Below are 26,247 nucleotides of genomic sequence, written 5' to 3'. Positions count from 1 at the left end.
ACCCCCCCCCCCACTGACCCTCTATCCCATTCAACAAGGATGAATTCACATAAAATCCTATGCTTTCAAATATTTGATCCTAATGAGAGCTCAAACCTGCTTTCCCAGTTGCAGTAACAGTGTACAACCCTATTTTCTCTGAGATATATCAAATTGTATGAATGTAGCATATGCAACAGCGTATTTTCTCAATAGTGCTTTTCAATCACCTCCACCCCTCATTCCCACTCAACTAGTGGAATGATATGACAACATTATTTAGACATAATATCACAATATTAGGGCATCATGGAGGTCTAACCCTGTATACGGTACCTGATTCCATAGTAACCCACACCAATTGCTCCGTGCAATGAGCTAGATAGTGAACAATCTGTAATTTTCAAGACATATCAAACTTTATTTAGCAGGGATAAAAGCAAATAATCTCCTGCCAAGCCCCTTGGACCCACCCCCTCCCCACCCTCCATCCCATTCAACAAGGATGAATACACATAAAATCCTATGCTTTCAAATATTTGATATTAATGAGATCTCAAACCTATGTACCTGCATTCCCAGTTGCCCTCTACAGCAACCCCCGCCCCCCGCACCCCTAACTGCACCACATGATGGATCCACATATGGGTGGAGCCTGTAAAAGTTGTACAAGGTAATTTTCTACACTGATGTATTTGAGTCTAAGCAGTTTACCAATTTGGAATGACATCGAAACTTTGAAACGGTGGAAATAAGATGGTCAAAAATTAATATTAGACTGTTCATTAAATTCTCACACACATTATGGGGACCCTAATAGTTGAAAAAAAAAAAACATTCTACATTACATTTAATATACATCACCTTAATCTATGCTGTTGGAAATGGTAAAAAAAAATCTTTCTGGAACAATATGAGAAAACCAAAACAGTGTACAACCCTATTTTCTCTGAGATATATCAAATTGTATGAATGTAGCATATGCAACAGCATATTTTTTTTTAATGGCGCTTTCCAATCATAACCACCCCTCATTCCCACTCAACTAGTGGAATGATATGAAAACATTATTTAGACATAATATCACAATATTAGGGCATTATAGAGGTCTAACCCTGTATATGGTACCTGATTCCATACTAACTGACACCAACTGCCCCATGCAATGAGCTACATAGTGTACAATCTGTAATTTTCAAGACATATCATACTTTATGTAGCAGGGTTCAAAGCAAATTATGTCCAAGAGGGCAGCCAAGTCACTTGGATCCCCCCCCCCCCACCGACCCTCCATCCCATTCAACAAGGACGAATTCACATAAAATCCTATGCTTTCAAATATTTGATCTTAATGAGAGCTCTAACCTGCTTTCCCAGTTGCTACCCCTCCCCTCCCCCTTTCTGCTCCACATGATGGTTCCATATATTGGTTGAGCCTGTAAAAGATGTACAAGGTAATTTTCTACACTGATGTATTTGAGTCTAAGCAGTTTACCAATTTGGGATGACATGGAAACCTTGAAATGGTGGAAATAAGATGGTCAAAAATTAATGGTAGATGTTCATTAAATTCTCACATACATAATGGGACCCTAAAAGTTGAAAACAAAAATAAAATTACCTATCATTTTATACACCTTAATCTGTGCTGTTGGAAATGGTAAAAAAAATCTTCCTCAAACAATTGGAGAAAACCTTAACAGTGTACAACCCTATTTTCTCTGAGATATATCAAATTGTATGAATGTAGCATATGCAACAGCGTATTTTCTCAATAGCGCTTTCCAATCACCTCCACCCCTCATTCCCACTCAACTAGTGGAATGATATGAAAACATTATTAAGACATAAATTCACAATATTAGGGCATTATGTAGGTCTAACCCTGTATACGGTACCTGATTCCATAGTAACCGACACCAACTGCCCCATGCACTGAGCTAGATAGTGTGATAGTGTACAATCTGTAATTTTCAAGACATATCAAACTTTATATAGCAGGGACAAAAGCAAATTATGTCCAAGAGGGCAGCCAAGTCACTTGGATCCACCCCCCCCCCCACTGACCCTCCATCCCATTCAACAAGGATGAATTCACATAAAATCCTATGCTTTCAAATATTTGATCCTAATGAGAGCTCAAACCTGCTTTCCCAGTTGCAGTAACAGTGTACAACCCTATTTTCTCTGAGATATATCAAATTGTATGAATGTAGCATATGCAACAGCGTATTTTCTCAATAGCGCTTTTCAATCACCTCCACCCCTCATTCCCACTCAACTAGTGGAATGATATGACAACATTATTTAGACATAATATCACAATATTAGGGCATCATGGAGGTCTAACCCTGTATACGGTACCTGATTCCATAGTAACCCACACCAATTGCTCCGTGCAATGAGCTAGATAGTGAACAATCTGTAATTTCATATCAAACTTTATTTAGCAGGGATGAAAGCAAATAATCTCCTGCCAAGCCCCTTGGACCCACCCCCTCCCCACCCTCCATCCCATTCAACAAGGATGAATACACATAAAATCCTATGCTTTCAAATATTTGATATTAATGAGATCTCAAACCTATGTACCTGCATTCCCAGTTGCCCTCTACAGCAACCCCCGCCCTTGCACCCCTAACTGCACCACATGATGGATCCACATATGGGTGGAGCCTGTAAAAGTTGTACAAGGTAATTTTCTACACTGATGTATTTGAGTCTAAGCAGTTTACCAATTTGGAATGACATCGAAACTTTGAAACGGTGGAAATAAGATGGTCAAAAATTAATATTAGACTGTTCATTAAATTCTCACACACATTATGGGGACCCTAATAGTTGAAAAAAAAAAAAAAAACCATTCTACATTACATTTAATATACATCACCTTAATCTATGCTGTTGGAAATGGTAAAAAAAATCTTTCTGGAACAATATGAGAAAACCACAACAGTGTACAACCATATTTTCTCTGAGATATATCAAATTGTATGAATGTAGCATATGCAACAGCGTATTTTCTTAATGGCGCTTTCCAATCATAACCACCCCTCATTCCCACTCAACTAGTGGAATGATATGAAAACATTATTTAGACATAATATCACAATATTAGGGCATTATGGAGGTCTAACCCTGTATACGGTACCTGATTCCATACTAACTGACACCAACTGCCCCATGCAATGAGCTAGATAGTGTACAATCTGTAATTTTCAAGACATATCAAACTTTATGTAGCAGGGATAAAAGCAAATTATGTCCAAGAGGGCAGCCAAGTCACTTGTATCCACCCCCCCCCCCACCGACCCTCCATCCCATTCAACAAGGACGAATTCACATAAAATCCTATGCTTTCAAATATTTGATCTTAATGAGAGCTCTAACCTGCTTTCCCAGTTGCTACCCCTCCCCCTCCCCCTTTCTGCTCCACATGATGGTTCCATATATTGGTGGAGCCTGTAAAAGCTGTACAAGGTAATTTTCTACACTGATGTATTTGAGTCTAAGCAGTTTACCAATTTGGGATGACATGGAAACCTTGAAATGGTGGAAATAAGATGGTCAAAAATTAATGGTAGATGTTCATTAAATTCTCACATACATAATGGGACCCTAAAAGTTGAAAACAAAAATAAAATTACCTATCATTTTATACACCTTAATCTGTGCTGTTGGAAATGGTAAAAAAAATCTTCCTCAAACAATTGGAGAAAACCTTAACAGTGTACAACCCTATTTTCTCTGAGATATATCAAATTGTATGAATGTAGCATATGCAACAGCGTATTTTCTCAATAGCGCTTTCCAATCACCTCCACCCCTCATTCCCACTCAACTAGTGGAATGATATGAAAACATTATTAAGACATAAATTCACAATATTAGGGCATTATGTAGGTCTAACCCTGTATACGGTACCTGATTCCATAGTAACCGACACCAACTGCCCCATGCACTGAGCTAGATAGTGTGATAGTGTACAATCTGTAATTTTCAAGACATATCAAACTTTATATAGCAGGGACAAAAGCAAATTATGTCCAAGAGGGCAGCCAAGTCACTTGGATCCACCCCCCCCCCCACTGACCCTCCATCCCATTCAACAAGGATGAATTCACATAAAATCCTATGCTTTCAAATATTTGATCCTAATGAGAGCTCAAACCTGCTTTCCCAGTTGCAGTAACAGTGTACAACCCTATTTTCTCTGAGATATATTAAATTGTATGAATGTAGCATATGCAACAGCGTATTTTCTCAATAGCGCTTTTCAATCACCTCCACCCCTCATTCCCACTCAACTAGTGGAATGATATGACAACATTATTTAGACATAATATCACAATATTAGGGCATCATGGAGGTCTAACCCTGTATACGGTACCTGATTCCATAGTAACCCACACCAATTGCTCCGTGCAATGAGCTAGATAGTGAACAATCTGTAATTTCATATCAAACTTTATTTAGCAGGGATGAAAGCAAATAATCTCCTGCCAAGCCCCTTGGACCCACCCCCTCCCCACCCTCCATCCCATTCAACAAGGATGAATACACATAAAATCCTATGCTTTCAAATATTTGATATTAATGAGATCTCAAACCTATGTACCTGCATTCCCAGTTGCCCTCTACAGCAACCCCCGCCCTTGCACCCCTAACTGCACCACATGATGGATCCACATATGGGTGGAGCCTGTAAAAGTTGTACAAGGTAATTTTCTACACTGATGTATTTGAGTCTAAGCAGTTTACCAATTTGGAATGACATCGAAACTTTGAAACGGTGGAAATAAGATGGTCAAAAATTAATATTAGACTGTTCATTAAATTCTCACACACATTATGGGGACCCTAATAGTTGAAAAAAAAAAAACCATTCTACATTACATTTAATATACATCACCTTAATCTATGCTGTTGGAAATGGTAAAAAAATCTTTCTGGAACAATATGAGAAAACCACAACAGTGTACAACCATATTTTCTCTGAGATATATCAAATTGTATGAATGTAGCATATGCAACAGCGTATTTTCTTAATGGCGCTTTCCAATCATAACCACCCCTCATTCCCACTCAACTAGTGGAATGATATGAAAACATTATTTAGACATAATATCACAATATTAGGGCATTATGGAGGTCTAACCCTGTATACGGTACCTGATTCCATACTAACTGACACCAACTGCCCCATGCAATGAGCTAGATAGTGTACAATCTGTAATTTTCAAGACATATCAAACTTTATGTAGCAGGGATAAAAGCAAATTATGTCCAAGAGGGCAGCCAAGTCACTTGTATCCACCCCCCCCCCACCGACCCTCCATCCCATTCAACAAGGACGAATTCACATAAAATCCTATGCTTTCAAATATTTGATCTTAATGAGAGCTCTAACCTGCTTTCCCAGTTGCTACCCCTCCCCCTCCCCCTTTCTGCTCCACATGATGGTTCCATATATTGGTGGAGCCTGTAAAAGTTGTACAAGGTAATTTTCTACACTGATGTATTTGAGTCTAAGCAGTTTACCAATTTGGGATGACATGGAAACCTTGAAATGGTGGAAATAAGATGGTCAAAAATTAATGGTAGATGTTCATTAAATTCTCACATACATAATGGGACCCTAAAAGTTGAAAACAAAAATAAAATTACCTATCATTTAATGCACCTTAATCTGTGCTGTTGGAAATAGTAAAAAAATCTTTCTCAAATAATAGGAGAAAACCGTAACAGTGTACAACCCTATTTTCTCTGAGATATATCAAATTGTATGAATGTAGCATATGCAACAGCGTATTTTCTCAATAGCGCTTTCCAATCATCTCCACGCCTCATTCCCACTCAACTAGTGGAATGATATGAAAACATTATTTAGACATAATATCACAATATTAGGGCATTATGGAGGTCTAACCCTATATACGGTACCTGATTCCATAGTAACCGACACCAACTGCCCCATGCAATGAGCTAGGTAGTGTGATAGTGTACAATCTGTAATTTTCAAGACATATCAAACTTTATGTAGCAGTGATAAAAGCAAATTATGTCCAAGAGGGCAGCCAAGTCACTTGGATCCACCCCCCCCCCCACGACCCTCCATCCCATTCAACAAGGGCGAATTCATATAAAATCCTATGCTTTCAAAAATTTGATCCTAATGAGAGCTCTAACCTGCTTTCCCAGTTGCTACCCTCCCCCCCTCCCCTCCCCCCTATCTGCTCCACATGATGGTTCTACATATTGGTGGTGAATGTAAAAGTTGGAGAAAGTAATTTTCTACCCTGATATATTTGAGTCTAAGCAGTTTACCAATTTGGGATGGCATGGAAACCTTGAAATGGTGGAAATAAGATGGTCAAAAATTAATGGTAGCGATGTTCATTAAATTCTCACATACATAATGGGACCCTAAAAGTTGAAAACAAAAATAAAGTTACCTATCCTTTTATACACCTTAATCTGTGCTGTTGGAAATGGTAAAAAAATCTTCCTCAAACAATAGGAGAAAACCACAACAGTGTACAACCCTATTTTCTCTGAGATATATCAAATTGTATGAATGTAGCATATGCAACAGCGTATTTTCTCAATAGCGCTTTCCAATCATCTCCACCCCTCATTCCCACTCAACTAGTGGAATGATATGAAAACATTATTTAGACATAATATCACAATATTAGGGCATTATGGAGGTCTAACCCTGTATACGGTACCTGATTCCATAGTAACCGACACCAACTGCCCCATGCAATGAGCTAGATAGTGTACAATCTGTAATTTTCAAGACATATCAAACTTTATGTAGCAGGGATAAAAGCAAATTATGTCCAAGAGGGCAGCCAAGTCACTTGTATCCACCCCCCCCACTGACCCTTTATCCCATTCAACAAGGATGAATTCACAAAAAATCCTATGCTTTCAAATATTTGATCCTAATGAGAGCTCAAACCTGCTTTCCCAGTTGCAGTAACAGTGTACAACCCTATTTTCTCTGAGATATATCAAATTGTTTGAATGTAGCATATGCAACAGTGTATATTCTTAACATTTCTTTATATTAGACTGTTCCTTAAATTCTCACACACATTATGGGGACCCTAAAAGTTAGAAAAAAACATTTCTACCTAGCATTTAATATACATCACCTGATCACCTCAATCTATGCTGTTGGAAATGGTAAAAAAAAACAGCAACCCCCCCCAACCCCTAACTGCACCACATGATGGATCCACATATGGGTGGAGCCTGTAAAAGTTGTACAAGGTAATTTTCTACACTGATGTATTTGAGTCTAAGCAGTTTACCAATTTGGAATGACATTGGAACTCTGAATCGGTGGAAATAAGATGTTCAAAAGTTAATATTAGACTGTTCCTTAAATTCTCACACACATTATGGGGACCCTAAAAGTTGAAAAAAAAACCTTTTACCTAGCATTTAATATACATCAGCTCAATCTATGCTGTTGGAAATGGTAAAAAAAACCAGCAACCCCCCCCCCCCAACCCCTAACTGCACCACATGATGGATCCACATATAGGTGGAGCCTGTAAAAGTTGTACAAGGTAATTTTCTACACTGATGTATTTGAGTCTAAGCAGTTTACCAATTTGGAATGACATCGAAACTTTGAAACGGTGGAAATAAGATGGTCAAAAATTAATATTAGACTGTTCATTAAATTCTCACACACATTATGGGGACCCTAATAGTTGAAAAAAAAAAAAACCATTCTACATTACATTTAATATACATCACCTTAATCTATGCTGTTGGAAATGGTAAAAAAATCTTTCTGGAACAATATGAGAAAACCACAACAGTGTACAACCATATTTTCTCTGAGATATATCAAATTGTATGAATGTAGCATATGCAACAGCGTATTTTCTTAATGGCGCTTTCCAATCATAACCACCCCTCATTCCCACTCAACTAGTGGAATGATATGAAAACATTATTTAGACATAATATCACAATATTAGGGCATTATGGAGGTCTAACCCTGTATACGGTACCTGATTCCATACTAACTGACACCAACTGCCCCATGCAATGAGCTAGATAGTGTACAATCTGTAATTTTCAAGACATATCAAACTTTATGTAGCAGGGATAAAAGCAAATTATGTCCAAGAGGGCAGCCAAGTCACTTGTATCCACCCCCCCCCCCACCGACCCTCCATCCCATTCAACAAGGACGAATTCACATAAAATCCTATGCTTTCAAATATTTGATCTTAATGAGAGCTCTAACCTGCTTTCCCAGTTGCTACCCCTCCCCCTCCCCCTTTCTGCTCCACATGATGGTTCCATATATTGGTGGAGCCTGTAAAAGTTGTACAAGGTAATTTTCTACACTGATGTATTTGAGTCTAAGCAGTTTACCAATTTGGGATGACATGGAAACCTTGAAATGGTGGAAATAAGATGGTCAAAAATTAATGGTAGATGTTCATTAAATTCTCACATACATAATGGGACCCTAAAAGTTGAAAACAAAAATAAAATTACCTATCATTTAATGCACCTTAATCTGTGCTGTTGGAAATAGTAAAAAAATCTTTCTCAAATAATAGGAGAAAACCGTAACAGTGTACAACCCTATTTTCTCTGAGATATATCAAATTGTATGAATGTAGCATATGCAACAGCGTATTTTCTCAATAGCGCTTTCCAATCATCTCCACGCCTCATTCCCACTCAACTAGTGGAATGATATGAAAACATTATTTAGACATAATATCACAATATTAGGGCATTATGGAGGTCTAACCCTATATACGGTACCTGATTCCATAGTAACCGACACCAACTGCCCCATGCAATGAGCTAGGTAGTGTGATAGTGTACAATCTGTAATTTTCAAGACATATCAAACTTTATGTAGCAGTGATAAAAGCAAATTATGTCCAAGAGGGCAGCCAAGTCACTTGGATCCACCCCCCCCCCCCACGACCCTCCATCCCATTCAACAAGGGCGAATTCATATAAAATCCTATGCTTTCAAAAATTTGATCCTAATGAGAGCTCTAACCTGCTTTCCCAGTTGCTACCCTCCCCCCCTCCCCTCCCCCCTATCTGCTCCACATGATGGTTCTACATATTGGTGGTGAATGTAAAAGTTGGAGAAAGTAATTTTCTACCCTGATATATTTGAGTCTAAGCAGTTTACCAATTTGGGATGGCATGGAAACCTTGAAATGGTGGAAATAAGATGGTCAAAAATTAATGGTAGCGATGTTCATTAAATTCTCACATACATAATGGGACCCTAAAAGTTGAAAACAAAAATAAAGTTACCTATCCTTTTATACACCTTAATCTGTGCTGTTGGAAATGGTAAAAAAATCTTCCTCAAACAATAGGAGAAAACCACAACAGTGTACAACCCTATTTTCTCTGAGATATATCAAATTGTATGAATGTAGCATATGCAACAGCGTATTTTCTCAATAGCGCTTTCCAATCATCTCCACCCCTCATTCCCACTCAACTAGTGGAATGATATGAAAACATTATTTAGACATAATATCACAATATTAGGGCATTATGGAGGTCTAACCCTGTATACGGTACCTGATTCCATAGTAACCGACACCAACTGCCCCATGCAATGAGCTAGATAGTGTACAATCTGTAATTTTCAAGACATATCAAACTTTATGTAGCAGGGATAAAAGCAAATTATGTCCAAGAGGGCAGCCAAGTCACTTGTATCCACCCCCCCCACTGACCCTTTATCCCATTCAACAAGGATGAATTCACAAAAAATCCTATGCTTTCAAATATTTGATCCTAATGAGAGCTCAAACCTGCTTTCCCAGTTGCAGTAACAGTGTACAACCCTATTTTCTCTGAGATATATCAAATTGTTTGAATGTAGCATATGCAACAGTGTATATTCTTAACATTTCTTTATATTAGACTGTTCCTTAAATTCTCACACACATTATGGGGACCCTAAAAGTTAGAAAAAAACATTTCTACCTAGCATTTAATATACATCACCTGATCACCTCAATCTATGCTGTTGGAAATGGTAAAAAAAAACAGCAACCCCCCCCAACCCCTAACTGCACCACATGATGGATCCACATATGGGTGGAGCCTGTAAAAGTTGTACAAGGTAATTTTCTACACTGATGTATTTGAGTCTAAGCAGTTTACCAATTTGGAATGACATTGGAACTCTGAATCGGTGGAAATAAGATGTTCAAAAGTTAATATTAGACTGTTCCTTAAATTCTCACACACATTATGGGGACCCTAAAAGTTGAAAAAAAAACCTTTTACCTAGCATTTAATATACATCAGCTCAATCTATGCTGTTGGAAATGGTAAAAAAAACCAGCAACCCCCCCCCCCAACCCCTAACTGCACCACATGATGGATCCACATATAGGTGGAGCCTGTAAAAGTTGTACAAGGTAATTTTCTACACTGATGTATTTGAGTCTAAGCAGTTTACCAATTTGGAATGACATCGAAACTTTGAAACGGTGGAAATAAGATGGTCAAAAATTAATATTAGACTGTTCATTAAATTCTCACACACATTATGGGGACCCTAATAGTTGAAAAAAAAAAAAACCATTCTACATTACATTTAATATACATCACCTTAATCTATGCTGTTGGAAATGGTAAAAAAATCTTTCTGGAACAATATGAGAAAACCACAACAGTGTACAACCATATTTTCTCTGAGATATATCAAATTGTATGAATGTAGCATATGCAACAGCGTATTTTCTTAATGGCGCTTTCCAATCATAACCACCCCTCATTCCCACTCAACTAGTGGAATGATATGAAAACATTATTTAGACATAATATCACAATATTAGGGCATTATGGAGGTCTAACCCTGTATACGGTACCTGATTCCATAGTAACCGACACCAACTGCCCCATGCACTGAGCTAGATAGTGTGATAGTGTACAATCTGTAATTTTCAAGACATATCAAACTTTATGTAGCAGGGATAAAAGCAAATTATGTCCAAGAGGGCAGCCAAGTCACTTGGATCCACCCCTTCCCCCCCCCCCACCGACCCTCCATCCCATTCAACAAGGATGAATTCACATAAAATCCTATGCTTTCAAATATGCTATGCGAATGACAGCGCTAACATACAAACCTGCTTTCCCAGTTGCCCCCTCACCATCCCCCCCCCCTCCCCCCTTGCCCAACATAATGGTTTCACATATGGGAGGTAGCCGGTAAAAGTTAGACAAGGTAATTTTCTACACTGACCTTATTCAAGATTAAACAGTTTACCAATTTAGAGTAACATCAAAGCTTTGAATTGTTTGATATTATTAAAGATGTTATACTCTCTGGGATATAAATGCATTACTTTGATGCATATTTACGGAGTAGTATGCATGCCCTGAACTTACCTGCTTCTTGCCTTAGCTATCTATAGTGAACAAAAAATTCCTTTTCCCTTGATGATGTGGAAGTTGTTTGATCTAAATATGAAGAAATAAAGAAAATGTCCATGTCAAGATATTACAAACTTTCTGTTGTACATTCCTTGTATCTCCATGAGGGCAATTATGATTAAGATAAATAATACCACATTAATTAAACAATAGGAGTTGCAACTGCTGGAATGAAATCCAGGGTGAAGAGCAATCATCATAGCATATAACACTACTTGTCATTAAAGTGTCACAGAAAACCGTATATATGGCACAATTTGAAGTGAAATAAAAACAAATTATCTCGGTTGGAAAGAATGCAATTTCTTGCCTAGTAGAGTGTCACAGAACCACCGAACCTCTGTTCTATTTTGTTGTATCTTATATTCCCATTGAGCCTATATGAATACAAAGCTTTTATGCCAATCATGTAAAGTATATATCTGCCACCAATTGTAACTGCAGGTTTTACCAATTAGCATGAAGCCTGCATAAATAGCATAAACATGTTATTAGAAATAGTACTCATCATTGTGCAACTTCTAAAGTGTAATTTTAAATTGCTAAAAAGTATAAAAGTGATTACAACAGCAACATCACTTGTACAGATATAGTTCTGAAGCAATAAAATTTATACTTACCAGTTTAGCATTGTGACAAGTTGACAGATCTTGATAAGAATCGCTAGATGGCTCAGGTGCCAAATTCCGTCCATACTCAAAATATGCTTTATCTGAATTCGTCATACATGAATACCTGGAACTTGTTTTCAATAAATTCTGTACTTGCATGTACAGAACTCTTAAAAAGTATGTCAAATTTAGGTGAAAGAGAGTATTTAAACTATGAAAATCTCTTATATTATTACATAGGCTATTCTGTAACCTTGAAGAAAAAAGAGTTCTAACAATTAATTTACGACAAAATCCCCGTATGGAATACCTTCAGCATATACAGGCTACGGCTACTATTTAAGCAGGCTGTATCATGCTTTTGTATATTGATATTGACAAATGGTCAATTCACAATTATTACCTACTAGTAGGCCTAAGTGAAATCTTTCCAACTATTTATATCTGTTTATGGAGGTGTAAACTTCTAAAACATGAACTCCCAGACAAAAGAATGCATAGATGCAAACAATGTTGGGAAGTACATACCATTTTCATGCAATCTGGGATCATATTTTAGCAACAGCCTTCTCCATACACTGCTTGCCAACCAAAAGTGGTGCTGGCATTATTGCCACCATGCCCCCTCCCCTCCCCTCCCCACCCCACCCTGCACTGAAAATTTCTTGTAAACCCCTAAAAAACTCCTTTTCATACTAAAAGCTCTATCCAACACTAAGCAGGTTATACAATTGATGGATCTAATGATGTGAGTAAATACATGTACTTGCTCTTTGAAACCGAGTTCCACTTTCCTGAAAAAAGGCATCCCCCCCTCTTTGCCAGGCTAACACCAGCCTGCACCCTTGAAATGTGGCTTTGGTAACCAGAGCCTGGCTTTTGAATTTTCTGTATACTATTTGTACATAGAGTTACACATTTTGGGGGGCGCTCTTCAAAAATACCTTAGGTCCCCACAATGTGTGTTGAAAAATTTTCAAGAAAGAAGAAAAAATTTAAAAAAATTAAAAAGCCTTATTTTCATCTAAAACATGCAAAATAAGTTTTTTATTAGCAAAACATTATGGGGACCTGATACAGGTCCCCACAATGTTCACAGTCCCCATAGCGAAGGTGTGTTGTCACATGCGGGTCCCCGTAAACCACCTTACGCAAACACACACACACGCACACACGCCAACCTGACTACATAGGTTCCTTTTGCTAAAGCAAGGAACCAAAAAGGGGTTTTCTGACTTGCTGAGCGGGGGGGGCGGAACGATACTTCCGCCCCCCCATATTTTTCACTGGGGGGGGCTGGCGCCCCCCAGCCCCCCGGTTCCTACGCCCTTGCCATTAGGTGTTTCTCCCAACCAATACACTCTATTTATAGGCCCACACATGCCATCACCTGTGCATAGATACCTTTCGCCTTCCGTAAGGAAATAAAAATGTAGGATACAATGTCTCCTTCAACATCTAAGTGGAGGGGACTATGACTGAGACTTGACGTGCTGATACAGCGATTTGTGCATGCTTTTGGTAGTTCATTGACTGGTTTCTTAAATGTGCTATCATTTCATTTACCTTTAGCGTAAATATCAAGTTATCAACAATTTATTTTGTTACCTCTTCTTGTTTGGGACACGAAGTATGCAGTGCTCAAACTTTGTGCTACTAATGAAATGTATTTGAAAGAGGAAGGGAAAAGTGCCTATTTTTACAACATTTCAGTTACTGTCCAATCCACTTGCAAGAGAATTCCTTTTGCTAAAAGCAATGCAGTAGGAGCCCACTGGTGCACGTTATCCACTGGATTCGCATCACTTCACATGGTACCTTGGTTTCATTGTCTCAACCTTAGTTATTGATGTGTTGTTTGGTTTATACCTGTAGTAAGTCTTCATCACTGCTTTCATATTTGGATCAAATGACTTGTGACTGCAAAATTGATTTGTGACTTGACAACAAATGACTGGTACGACAGTGTCCCTTTGTCTTATATGGACACATTCCTTCTGGATTTGTAGTCTGTCACCGTACAGATCTCAAGCAAGAGATTGGTTTGCATCCCAATGAGTCAAGTAACACAATATGGTGTGCATAAAACAAATATCATAAGTCCCCTAGATTCTTAGATTTAAACCAGAAAGCCAATTTGGTATTGTGATTCCTTGACATATAATTTCAAATAACAATCTGACTAATGTGGAGCAAGTGAGTTAAATTGTCCAAGAAAAGATCAGAGATTTCCAGCGCTTATTTGTAGCACTCCCTTGTGCATATCAACAATTTCATTCACTTTTAAGGATATTACAGTATAGAATTATTATTTCAAAATGTGTTCAACATCCAGAAAGAACAGTCTTCCCATGTGAAATATATACACAAAGATTTATTAATAAATCAGCTCCTTTGATCCCTTTAATAATTGTTATTAATTAATGAGAGCTCTGCTGACATTGTTTATAAACAATGAAATATTTCACAACTTAACCAAAGCAAAAGTCATCTAGTATAAGTCATACAGAAAAAGGCAAATTTTGAGCCCATTGACCTTGTTGACCCTGTGAGCCAAGTTTTCCACTATTTGAGATAAAATTTGACCCCTTGAAGCAGAGCGGGTAAAACTGATAAGGGACTGCTGAGTTTCTTAGAGTGAGGGTGTTAAAGATTATCAACAGATTGAAGCAAATTTCTTTTCTAGGATGACTGGTATGTTTTGTAGAAGACTTATAGAGCCCCTTCAAAAAACTAAACTGAACTTAATTTGACCAAAGATAGCATTGGAGAATTTGAAAATAAAATAAAACTGTTAGCAAACTGCTTATCCACTAGAGAGCCTGTGTAGGAGAAAGGTGGCCTGACCTAGTACGAATCAGCAGAAAGCGACTGTGGATGCAACGCCTTCGCACCATTTAACCTCATGGGCTCAATATTCAGGAAGGACATGACTAACTTTTCTTCTGTCCACCCCCTCCTTCTTTCCTTGTTCCCCCCCCCCATCACTCCTTTCTTCATAGCTCTCTTCACCCTTCTTTCTCCACACCTTTCTGTCTTTGTCCTTCTCCAGTTTATTCCATATCCTCTTCCCTTAATTCTCTCTTTGTTCCTCCACTGTTTATCTCCTACCTCTCCTCTTCCCCTGTTGGTTTCTTTCTTTCTTCTCTCCATCCCTTGTCTACTAATCCCCTTACATCTATCTCTTTGTGTTCACCATGCTCAGTAACCTGTCTCTATTCTGTGCGTGTTTTTGTCCCGTCTGTTACTGTTACTTGTCATTCAGCCTTTGAAGAAGATCCTGCTAGGATCGAAATGTCAGGCCAATTTACTTTTACACATTGGAGAATTTAACAGGTTAATTGTTGCTTTAATTTTGGAGTTGTCTTGTTTAGGTTTTCAGACTTTATACCTGTTAGCCTCATTTGACGTTTGACCTGTACCAATTCCAGTATGGTTCTTGCACTCACCAACTGAATCTACTTACTAAGTATAACGTTCATGAAAGATGTACTTCTTGAGTTATTGTGTACACAAGATTTTCAGACTTTGATTTAAATGTTGACCACAAATGACCTTTTGACCTCCACCAATTTCAATAAGGTTCCTCTACTCAATATGGGACATCAACATGCCAAGCATGAGATTCATCAAAGCTTCTCTTCTTGAGATATCATGTTTTGGTGATTCAAGAGTTTGACTTCTGGTGACCTAGTATGAACTTTGATCCCAGTCAAAAACAACAGCAGACGAGAACTCAGTATGTTGCATGTACATGCCAAGTCCATCCAACTTTGTAATACTGAGTTATCGTGAATGACCTTTGACATTCACGTAAAACACTAAGATCATCTACTCACCAATGCAAACTGCAACTTCCACTTCTTGAGATATTGTGTGAACAATATGTTTAGACTTTGACCCGTGCTGTCCTCAAATGACCTTTGACCAATATCAACAACAATCCCAAAAAAGTTCTACCTAACGTAAACCTACACAACAAATATGAAATGTACCCCCGTTATCCTTCTGAAGTACGTTAGCGTGTTGACAAGCAAGTGCCACATACAGACACACATTCCATTACCATCACTTACAGTAGATTCCTTCTGCCTTCGGCAAGGAATAAAAAATGCATCTTTGTGTCATATAGTTGTCATCTGGTGACAAGTTCTCCTGGTAATGTCAAGTTTACATTAGTTGGTTCATAACAACAAGCTGACGCTGGTGATTTTAAAGATTCTTTATTTATTGCTTGTCTTCTTGACAGTTTATTTAATGCATTGTCATGATGTCATCCACAATTTCTTGTTGCTGCTCACACCAATACAAGTATTAGAAATAAATTGATTTTCTTCTAATTGGTGTTAAAAATTGTTCCTACCTAGGCCTCTTGCAGAAATCAGAAATGATATCTCTTTGTTAAGGTATCATACATAGATGATTTGAGGTTCTTTTGGAGTAAATGCACGACATCTTGCTGTCAATGCACAACCATATCTCTTTGTTAAGGTATCATACATAGATGATTGAGGTTCTTTTGTAGAAAATGCATGACACCTTGCTGTCAATGCACAACCATATCTCTTTGTTAAGGTATCATACATAGATGATTTGAGGTTCTTTTGTAGTAAATGCACAACATCTTGCTGACAATGCAAAACCCTATCTCTCTTATAAGGTATCATACATAGATGATTTGAGGTTCTTTTGTAGTAAATGCACGACATCTTGCTGTCAATGCACAACCATATCTCTTTGTTAAGGTATCATACATAGATGATTTGAGGTTCTTTTGTAGTAAATGCACAACATCTTGCTGACAATGCACAACCCTATCTCTCTATTAAGGTATCATACATAGATGATTTGAGGTTCTTTTGTAGTAAATGAACAACATCTTGCTGTCAATGCACAACCCTTCTTTGGTTAAAAAACTGTCAATCTTGACTTGCAATTAATCTTAACAGTAAAACAAGTGAAACATGAATAACTTCTGTGTGGGAGCAGATTTAAAAATTCCCACTATACATAAAACCATGAAGTTCAGGAAAACAGTCATTTTAAATCATCATATTGTTATCTCTGAATGGGTAATGAAATATTAGTTTCAACCTGGCTGCTTGGAAATCTATGTTCATATTCTTAAGTACTGAGGGAGGTTACTTAAATTTGACACAGGTCACAAACACCACACTTCTTGGGTGATATGCATATTATGTCAGTTCAGACCTACACCATACTTTCATGTTGATTGTTTCACAGGATAAACATGATCAGATCAATTATGATTGGCACAATCAAAATTCCTATGAAAATTGAACTGCTATCACCCAATCCATTGTACTGTGCTTCAGTCAAAGAGTACAAGAGCTATATATTTCATGTCCATTTAGGAGCCTAGCTTACATCCAAGCTGTATCTATACTCTCACTAATGGTGTCTTCATTCTCTCTTCTTATCTTAGTCCACATTCCTGATTCCCCTTTCCTATTGTTATTCCTTTCAATGGCTCTTTGTTTTTGCCTTAGAGATTTCTTGACCTTGGCTCGAACTATTGACGGCTCCATGATTGTTGAATGTGATGTTTTTGAACCGATGCTTGCCGTCTCCATGTGGCTATTGATGTGTGCTACATCATCCCTGTACGGTTTCAAATCTTTGTTTCCTAGTGACTCCAGTTCTTCCTCACTGTCACCACTAATCCCTTCAGTTAATCCTTCCGGAGCTTTTGGAAGAGGTACCGATGTTGCAGCTTCATCTTCAGTTGTATCTTCTTCAGGTAAAGTTGATGGGAGTTTGTCAGATAAACTCTTCCCATTTCCTGATCCACAGGCAGCAACATCTTGGCTAGTTTGGTCTGCAGTCTCTTCTTCCTTCAGACAAAAGTCTATCTCATCTTCATCATCTACTTTCTCATCCTAAATGAAAATTACAGAGACCAAACAAGAGCAAGAAGAGAAATAACCATTTCAATGGTGACATGTCATGTAAAGTACAGTGAAACAGCAACACTCATGGTTTGTTTCAAAGCAGCTGTTTGAATATTTTGGTTTAATTTTCTACACTAAAATCCAACAACAGTTCTTTTTCATTGGCAAGACATGGCAGATTTTATTGGAAATAATCTAGTTATAGGTACACATTTTGAAAATCTGTAAATATCTATATATATATTGTATTACAATCCTTACCAGTTTCGAAGATATAAGTTAATAAAAACAAACACAAACTTGACAAGCAAGCTACATTGAATGACAGTCCCAGTATACCTTTGCAGATTTATACAAACTGAAAACCATAGCTGCCTTTGAAACTGAGGTTCCCATTGCTTTCTTAACACCAATGCTTGTTAAACTATTAAGTTATCCTCTATGTTAACAGGGGAGTATATATACATAATCATGCAACCTAACCTGTTCCTTATCTTACCCCTAAACAAGACAACAAACCTAGGCAGTGTTAGAGGTGTAGGCCTAGGCTATACCACACAGACTTATTGTTCAGATAACATGCCTGCTGAGTAATTAAGTGTGTCTAATTGCAACTGCCAAATTCATATAAATTCTTCCTTCAACAACTGGTTATTTTCAATTATCATCATTTCAGAGTATTCTGACAATTAAGGAACATTTAGAATTGTACAATGTGATACGTGAAGATTTCACAATGTTTCATAGATAGTTCACAGGTGAATTGAGCACTACCTACTGTATGTGCACTGATAAGGTTAGTGGTTGTAAGTGTTAAGTTTTACAAGCTTGGCATTAAGGTTTAATGCCACTCATTATTTGTAGTGATCAATGGAGATCTAGAAGACAGAACAAATACATTATAAGTTTGCACTAGTTTAGTGTGACTTTCAACGTATCTACAGTTGTTATCCTTGACTATGTCGTTTTGCATTTTAGCATATATCTTCTCCATCTAATCCAGTCAAATTTATGTTACATTCCAAATTGTATTATTTTCTTATGGGACTCGGTAAAAATTTGATCAAACTTAGCGCTTTTGGACAAGGAATTTTCTCTTTTCGCAAGAATTCCTAACCACTCACGTGACTGCTGGTCACCCCTTGACATCACTTTGCGGAGCCAGTTGAGGAAAACTCGCGATCAAGCTATTCACTTCAGCACTATTACACTACATCAATAAGACACTCTTTCATACTGTTAATATCAAAATGCCAACTTATTGTGTAGTATGAGGTTGCAAAAGATTTCTGAAAACCGGACGGTTTGAAGACATTGGGGATGTGAGAAGACGTGAGAGAAGACCTACTCAACCAGCGAAGAGCTTAAACTTTTTTATTTACAGTACCTGTAGAAAGAATAATAGGCTATACTGGATCAATAATTTTTGCACATACCGATTAATTCCATCTGTCGCGCCTTTTGTAAATGGAGTTAGTCGTTGTTATGGGTAGGCTGAAAGTATGCTTTAAAATATTTGGTATGTACAGTATGCAATATCGTTTAGGGCTGTGCATTTACGTTTAATGATATAAAGCTTAAATGGCCAATTTTTTTTTCATTTTAAACGTTTAAACATGACCTTTGACCTTTACTTCTGTAAAAAATTAGGCTACATGAAATATATAGGGTCAACAATCCAGTTTTTACCCTGATTGAAGTAGAAAATGCACAAAAGAAAAGAGTTTTCACTGCTTCATATAATGCTGTAATTTTCCCCCTCATTTTAAGCCCTTATTACTTCCCACCGTAATATACATGGTCATACATCCCCCACCCCCAATCCTCGGCATAAAAAGAAAATCCCTTCCGATACAGCACAGTAACGGCGGCCATCACTTTTATGCAGCAAGATGTAAAGAAGATGCATGAAGTACAGAGTTTACAAACGAATGATGCACCAAAAAAAATTGACTGAAGCACATGGTCAAAGGGACCGACAAAAAATTTGCAACCAAAGAAACTACTGTGGTATGAATGCACATTTTACATTAGCAACTCTCAATGCAGAGAGAACAAACATACTGTGAGATGAAAATCCTTTTCAGTGTCAGAGATGTTCGCTTCCCACAAAATGCATACAAGCCATAGATTGCCTCAACTTATAACATTTTCTGATCAAAACAAGCATTCAAATATTTTTTATGTGATAGTTTCAGAAACAATTCAAGTGCATCTTCTTACCATGATCGCTTGTTGTCGAACGTACGTACTGTATGGGACAACAAGTGAAGGCCTAACGTTATGATATTTGAGAGTGCAGACATATGTTAGCCTTTATACCACAAACTTCGTTATCTCTACACAGGGAAAAGTAACGTTGCAAGTAAATGATGTTTAACAACATACTTTGTGTTCATTGAGCACTACAGATGCAAGAATGTTTCCTGACAATGGGTAAGGACAATCAACCGATCAAATCACAGAAATTTAGAAAAGCATCATTGTCTGTTTTTAGCATGAAAATCTCTGTAATGGAGTATTGTTAGCCCTGTACTGTGGGTTGATTGTTATGATATATTTATTTTCAAACAAATTCAATGATCTGTAGGAATTGGAAGAAATTTTGGATCTTTTCAATAGAAGTTGTGGTTTCTTTTAGCAAGTGTTGATCATTTTGGTACTCAAACGTTTAAACGATTAGAAGATATTGCTAAATCTTTAAATTGAGTTTCATTCATTTAAACGTTTACACTATAAACGGCACAGCTCTTTAAAATGATCCATGCCACTTTGTGCTCAACTACCATCCCCCTGCCTCGTAGCCCACTCCCTTTCATCTGTTGACACAAACACGTATGTCTAAGCAGTATAGTCTATGCAGAGGCCCTCTAAAGGTTAAGTCTCCCTAATGTTTATATATGCCTAAATTCATTAGCCACTATTGCCTTGTTATTCTAATGTGCATACTCAATTGTTTATCTTCAGCTGTGATTTACCCCAGGTGCAGGAAAGCAAGATCATATTACAAAGACTACACTGTTCAATAGGCTCTCTGTGACTTAGTTCTCTTTAGCAGAACTAATGATGAACGATATATGTATTGTCCTGAGACGGTAAAAGTTTTGGCATTTCTTAACTTTTGAAACTTGTGTAGCACCCCTAATTTTTTAGTAAATTAGGAAGTACTAGAATTTAGATTTCCCCTCGCTGTGATAGGTTCCCCCTACAAATTCTCGGGTGCTCTAGGAGTTCAATGGCCTGTCACTTCATTGCAGGAAGTTGTAATGACTAAGTCTGTATTCTTGGAATGACATTGCTTTGTCCTCCATGTGTACCAGAGAGTAAAACCACCACATAACCCATTAGCGAGCTAAGCTGTCCCCAGAGTGAGAGAGATCTTCTGCAAACAGGTGACCCAGTGTTCACCTTTTTGTGTATTAACTCATTCTCTGGGACTACGTCACTAAGTTGTTTACACCTGTTGTCTTAGTGGTTATTGAGCAATGTTGGTGTTTTCCGGTAATGAGTAGGCCGATCGGCTGGTTCATTTATCTCCTTATTTGGGCTGGGCAGGAAGTTGTATTGTTTTAGGGTACTGTCCCCTGGCTCTATAAGAAGGCCAATTTACCAGCGATCTGTGCCACTCACTTGACAGCCCTCAGCCGTCGATAGGATGTCAGAGACATCATCATTAGAAATTACTCTATAATTTCTATACAGGTACGAACCACTTTGTATTTTTCAGAAGTAAGCTTAGTAAGTTTAATAGTAATGTTCAGTTACTCTGTGATGGCTTCAAGCACACAGAGATGTATTATATCTAAGTTAATTAAAGTCATACCATCGATTGATATACTTTACCATCCGTTGTGTAATTTAGTATAACTATGTGTTCCATTGATAATGACATATAGCCAATGTTGTTTATTCCTTTATGATTATTTCTGTATTGTGTACTCTATAGGTTACACTAAGCCTATATGCTACATGTATAATAGAATTTACCCTTTTGTGGAATCCATATTAGCTGATGTATGTTCTGTAGCTCCCTTGGTGACAGTTCTTGTCAGAGGTTGACCCTAAATAGTTTTGCTACTGTTTGGTGGTACATATGCTATGTTTATGAGAGACTTATCATATGGGTATATATTGTGTTATATTATTTTAGTATTTATGCATTTAGTTGTCTATAAGGAACATGCTAGTAATTGGGTTAGGGCAATTAGCACTTGACTGAGACTTACTGCATTGGTGTCCATCATTGACTGCCACGTCGGCTAGATGTGAGCTTTATTACTTATAATGCTATTTACTGGAAACATATTTCATTTATATTTAGCCTTAATGATTAGAGTGTACTTGTTGTAGATTTGTTCCATATTTTAGTTGGCACTGAGCCCATTGTATCGATTATATATGTAAGTTAGTGCCACTCACTTGACAGCCCTCAGCCGTCAATAGGATGTCAGAGACATCATCATTAGAAATTACTCTATAATTTCTATACAGGTCCTTTGGGTTTGGGTGGGCGTGACTAACGCCCTGGTCTTAAGATGCCCCCTCCCCACCAGGCCATGATGTTCCCCGGATCTGAAAGACGGTCGAGCGGGTCTAGAGAGGGAGCGAGCCCCCACCCCCAGCTATAGTGATCCATTCCGAGATGGGATTGACTGTGGTTTTGTTTAATTATTGTTAATGACAATTAGTGACAGTTGTTGTTTATCTCCATTGTTATCCTCTTTTCTCCTTCTTTATTTCGTAGTTATGAATATATACCTCGCATAACTATATATATGCTTTTTTGTATTATTCTGTTTGTTTGTGCGTTGACTCAGACGAGCCAGTAGTTGCAGTGGTAGTAAGGTGGGGTCCTTATACGTCATGAGGCGCATTGTTGATGTGTGTGCATAACGGACATCGAGTATCTCGGTGCAGGTAGTTGACCCCATTACAGCTGAAGAACCCCCGCTTCCCTAAAGGCTAATGTCCCCTGGATGGGAGCGATCAACCTGGGGTAACACTTGTATTTGGACTCTATCAGGAGCTCTTTTACCATGGTGTTCCCTTCACTTGTGTATCTGCTTTTGTGGAGTTGTGACTTTCTAAAAGCCTAACCTTATGGCAGCGAGACTGAGACATACCCAAAGCTTTATATTTCATGGATTTGATTAATATTACATCCACTGACTGCAAATTAACTGCAAACACAATTAATTGCAACAACAAATGAAGAAATACCAGAGATGTCGACATATTTCACAAGGTAGGCATTTCAATTGCGGCAAGACCTCGATATCGTACTGCACAGTATGTATACTGGCCTATAATAGCAATGAATCTTACAAAATATGACCAGACTTTGAGGCAGCTTTTTAACCATAATTTACTTTTAATTGAGTTATTAACCAATGTGTGAACAATTGTAACAACCATTTCTTTCTCTTGTAGCTGCATGTTTATTAAAAGAGTGAAGTTAGTAAAAGGTTCACTTTCTTTCTTACGAGAAGTATGTGGAAAGTCCTTTGTTCTTGTTACGCGTTTGCACAAATGATGTCACAAGGTGGACCTGTACTGTAGGTTCAGGAGCTTTAACGCATCACATTTGAAATCAAATGTCTCTAAATTACTGTCTTTCGAATGAACGGGTGCAAGACAATAGGTACAGAAGGTAATATAGGAATCACCTATCCTAAAATAGAAAAGCTCAAAACTTGACTTTCTAAAAATATTTCTACAAATATTTGCAATCATGAATGCATTAATACTGGTCAAAATCTTTGGTCTTCACTATTACACAGCCTATTTATTGCTGGCAGCTGGATAAAAATCCAATATATACTCTTATTGTAAAGCAGAGAACTATTAACTGTACATAGATGTATTCAGGACAGAGATTGAAATCACCCACCATTAGTATCTACCTACAAGGTTTATACTACTTGTTACAATTCAACTTAAAGAGCTTGTCCAGTGGCAGACAATGAGACTATTATGTGTGAAGAAAGAATATTAACATAGTGCTCTGCAACATACTTTCCCTATACATCATATACCCTTATTTGATACTAATGTTCTAGCAATCTTAATAACCCTTGAATATTCCAGAAAGATAAGATGTGGTTTATCCTTTACATCAATTTTGCAGATATCTTGAAAAAATGCTCATTACTATAAACTCGCAGATTTGTCCTTGCAGATTACACATTTGGAATGCTTGATCAGCATTATTTATCATTTGAAGAATCATTACCAACGATCCATTTGCAATTTCCTTTAATGATGTTGTTCACTGCAGTTGCATGTTGCAGCACAAAGTAAACCAAGATCTAAATATTCATCTCCAAACAACCAGTACACAATTTTCATATATTATTGGAGTAAACTGTTAAAACAATGAGTCTCGCCACAAAACACAAACCCTTTAACAACACAAAAGCTTGATCTAAGGGTACTGATGGTAGTCATGGTTACAGATATCCTTAATATATGATTGGAAGGCTAAATGAAAGGTGTAAAGTACAGTACTGTATATTTATCTCTATTTCTTAAGTTCAAGATATCTGAGAGGTAATAAAGCCCTGCTCCTAAGAGCTATTAAAAACAAGATAGGTGGCAAACCAGAAGAGGAATGAAGCAGTAAAAGCAATTACTGAGAACAACTAAGAAGACTGACAAATTGATAACCTGACTGATTGGAAGGTTACTCAACAAACAGTACTTTTGCAATTTAATATTGATTTAATTGGCAGTTCTTCAAGTTCTTCAATATCTCTCCTATTCAACCTCAAACAAAATTTGACAAGTATTTTTTACCACAATCTTCTATTAAGACCTAAATTAAAGTCTATTTCATAATCTCAATATTTCAGAGTGTACTACTTGATGTCTAAATGTTCAATTTTTAGAATATCCCTTTTGGGGAAGGAATCCCAGTCCCATTTGCATGGAAATTGGCTCTAATGTCCCCAGGACCACATCCCTTACAGTACTTTCTATCCTTTATTTGCCTCTGGCCTTTCTCAAATGTTCATGCCAATGATTTAGTTGGGAAAGGAGGAGGGGGGGGGGGTAAAAATCTGGTCCTTCACCGTTGAAATTTGGCCACTGCTTCCACTGTACTAGTATATTCCAAATTTTGTAAGCATCGCATATTTAGACCTTGCAACAAAAGACAACCGCAACCCTTCCCTCCCGTATGGTGAGACTGAAGATTTGCCTTGATGGGAAAGCATTTTGTCAAAACAATGTTGGCTACTACCAACATTAGTGCCTTCTACGAGTCCTGTGGGGAAAATGTTATATATAATACTCAGAAAAAATCCTCATGATTTCCTTCAAAACACATGACAGCCAAGGCAAATTAGTGTGCTATTTTCTGAACTCTCAAGTTCAAATTCACAGTATGGAACCACAAAAAACACATCAATGAAGAACTAAAATATAATGAACAACCTCTTTTCTTAGCATAAAGTTTGTAAATTGCAACTTTTTGGCTTGCTTGCTAACTAGTGTTTGAAACACAAGGCTGATGTAGTCAGGCTTAATTGCCACACCATATCAGTTTAGTGGTGTAGTAGGAACTTCTAGGTAGTGGTAAGGTACACAATGGATCACAAATACCACAGAACCACAGCAAAATTAGCAAGACAAAGCCTTTATTATCTACGAGTCAATCTCAACAAACATAACTTACAGTAGTTAAAAGAGAACTTCCTGACCACTGGGCAGAAGAACTTAGACACTTAATTTGATTTTACAATTGTATGGGATGCCATCGGTAAGCAACTATTTTTCTTCTGAAGAGTGCAATCCAAGCGGTCTAGACCATTGTAGACCTCTCCATGGCCAAATCCAAACTTTACTGCCAGGTAAGAAATCTATCAGTCACCAGGGAGTTTCCATAACAACTTCCTGCAATCACTAGCACGTGCCACATATATGGTTCTTGTTCACACCAAGGGGATCACACACCCATGATGAACTTCAACCCTTTTGAGTTATTGTGTTACAAAGATGTTCAGAAGTTGACCTCTGTTGACCTCAAAATGAGCTATCACGTCCACCAAAATATGGTTCTTGTTCACACCAAGGGGATCATATACCCATGATGAACTTACACCCTTTTGAGTTATTGTGTTACAAAGATGTTCAGAAGTTGACCTCTGTTGACCTCAAAATGAGCTATCACGTCCACCAAAATATGGTTCATGTTCACACCAAGGGGATCATATACTGTACCCATGATGAACTTCAACCCTTTTGAGTTATTGTGTTACAAAGATGTTCAGAAGTTG

General features: G+C 37.6%; 1 protein-coding gene and 1 long non-coding RNA gene across 4 annotated transcripts in view; both read right to left on the bottom strand.

Moving 5' to 3' along the window:
• Positions 1-12,056, bottom strand: part of LOC139979214 (uncharacterized) — a 97,892-nt gene extending 85,836 nt beyond the window's left edge. The window contains exon 1 of the long non-coding RNA XR_011797123.1: positions 11,404-12,056. This is a non-coding gene — a long non-coding RNA (uncharacterized lncRNA). The remainder of the gene's footprint in view (positions 1-11,403) is intronic.
• A 4,210-nt stretch (positions 12,057-16,266) lies between these two features.
• Positions 16,267-26,247, bottom strand: part of LOC139979193 (serine/threonine-protein kinase RIO2-like) — a 36,905-nt gene continuing 26,924 nt past the window's right edge. For all 3 annotated transcript variants that reach the window (XM_071989940.1, XM_071989942.1, XM_071989941.1), the window contains exon 10: positions 16,267-17,959. In XM_071989940.1, coding sequence (XP_071846041.1) covers positions 17,444-17,959 — 516 coding nt within the window. In that variant the 3' untranslated portion in view covers positions 16,267-17,443. The remainder of the gene's footprint in view (positions 17,960-26,247) is intronic.

This window comes from Apostichopus japonicus, chromosome 13 (genome assembly GCF_037975245.1).
Source record: "Apostichopus japonicus isolate 1M-3 chromosome 13, ASM3797524v1, whole genome shotgun sequence".
NCBI classification, from domain to species: domain Eukaryota; kingdom Metazoa; phylum Echinodermata; class Holothuroidea; order Aspidochirotida; family Stichopodidae; genus Apostichopus; species Apostichopus japonicus.
The sequence above is the reverse complement of the archived record's forward strand: the minus strand, read 5'-3'. Positions and strand labels throughout refer to the sequence as shown.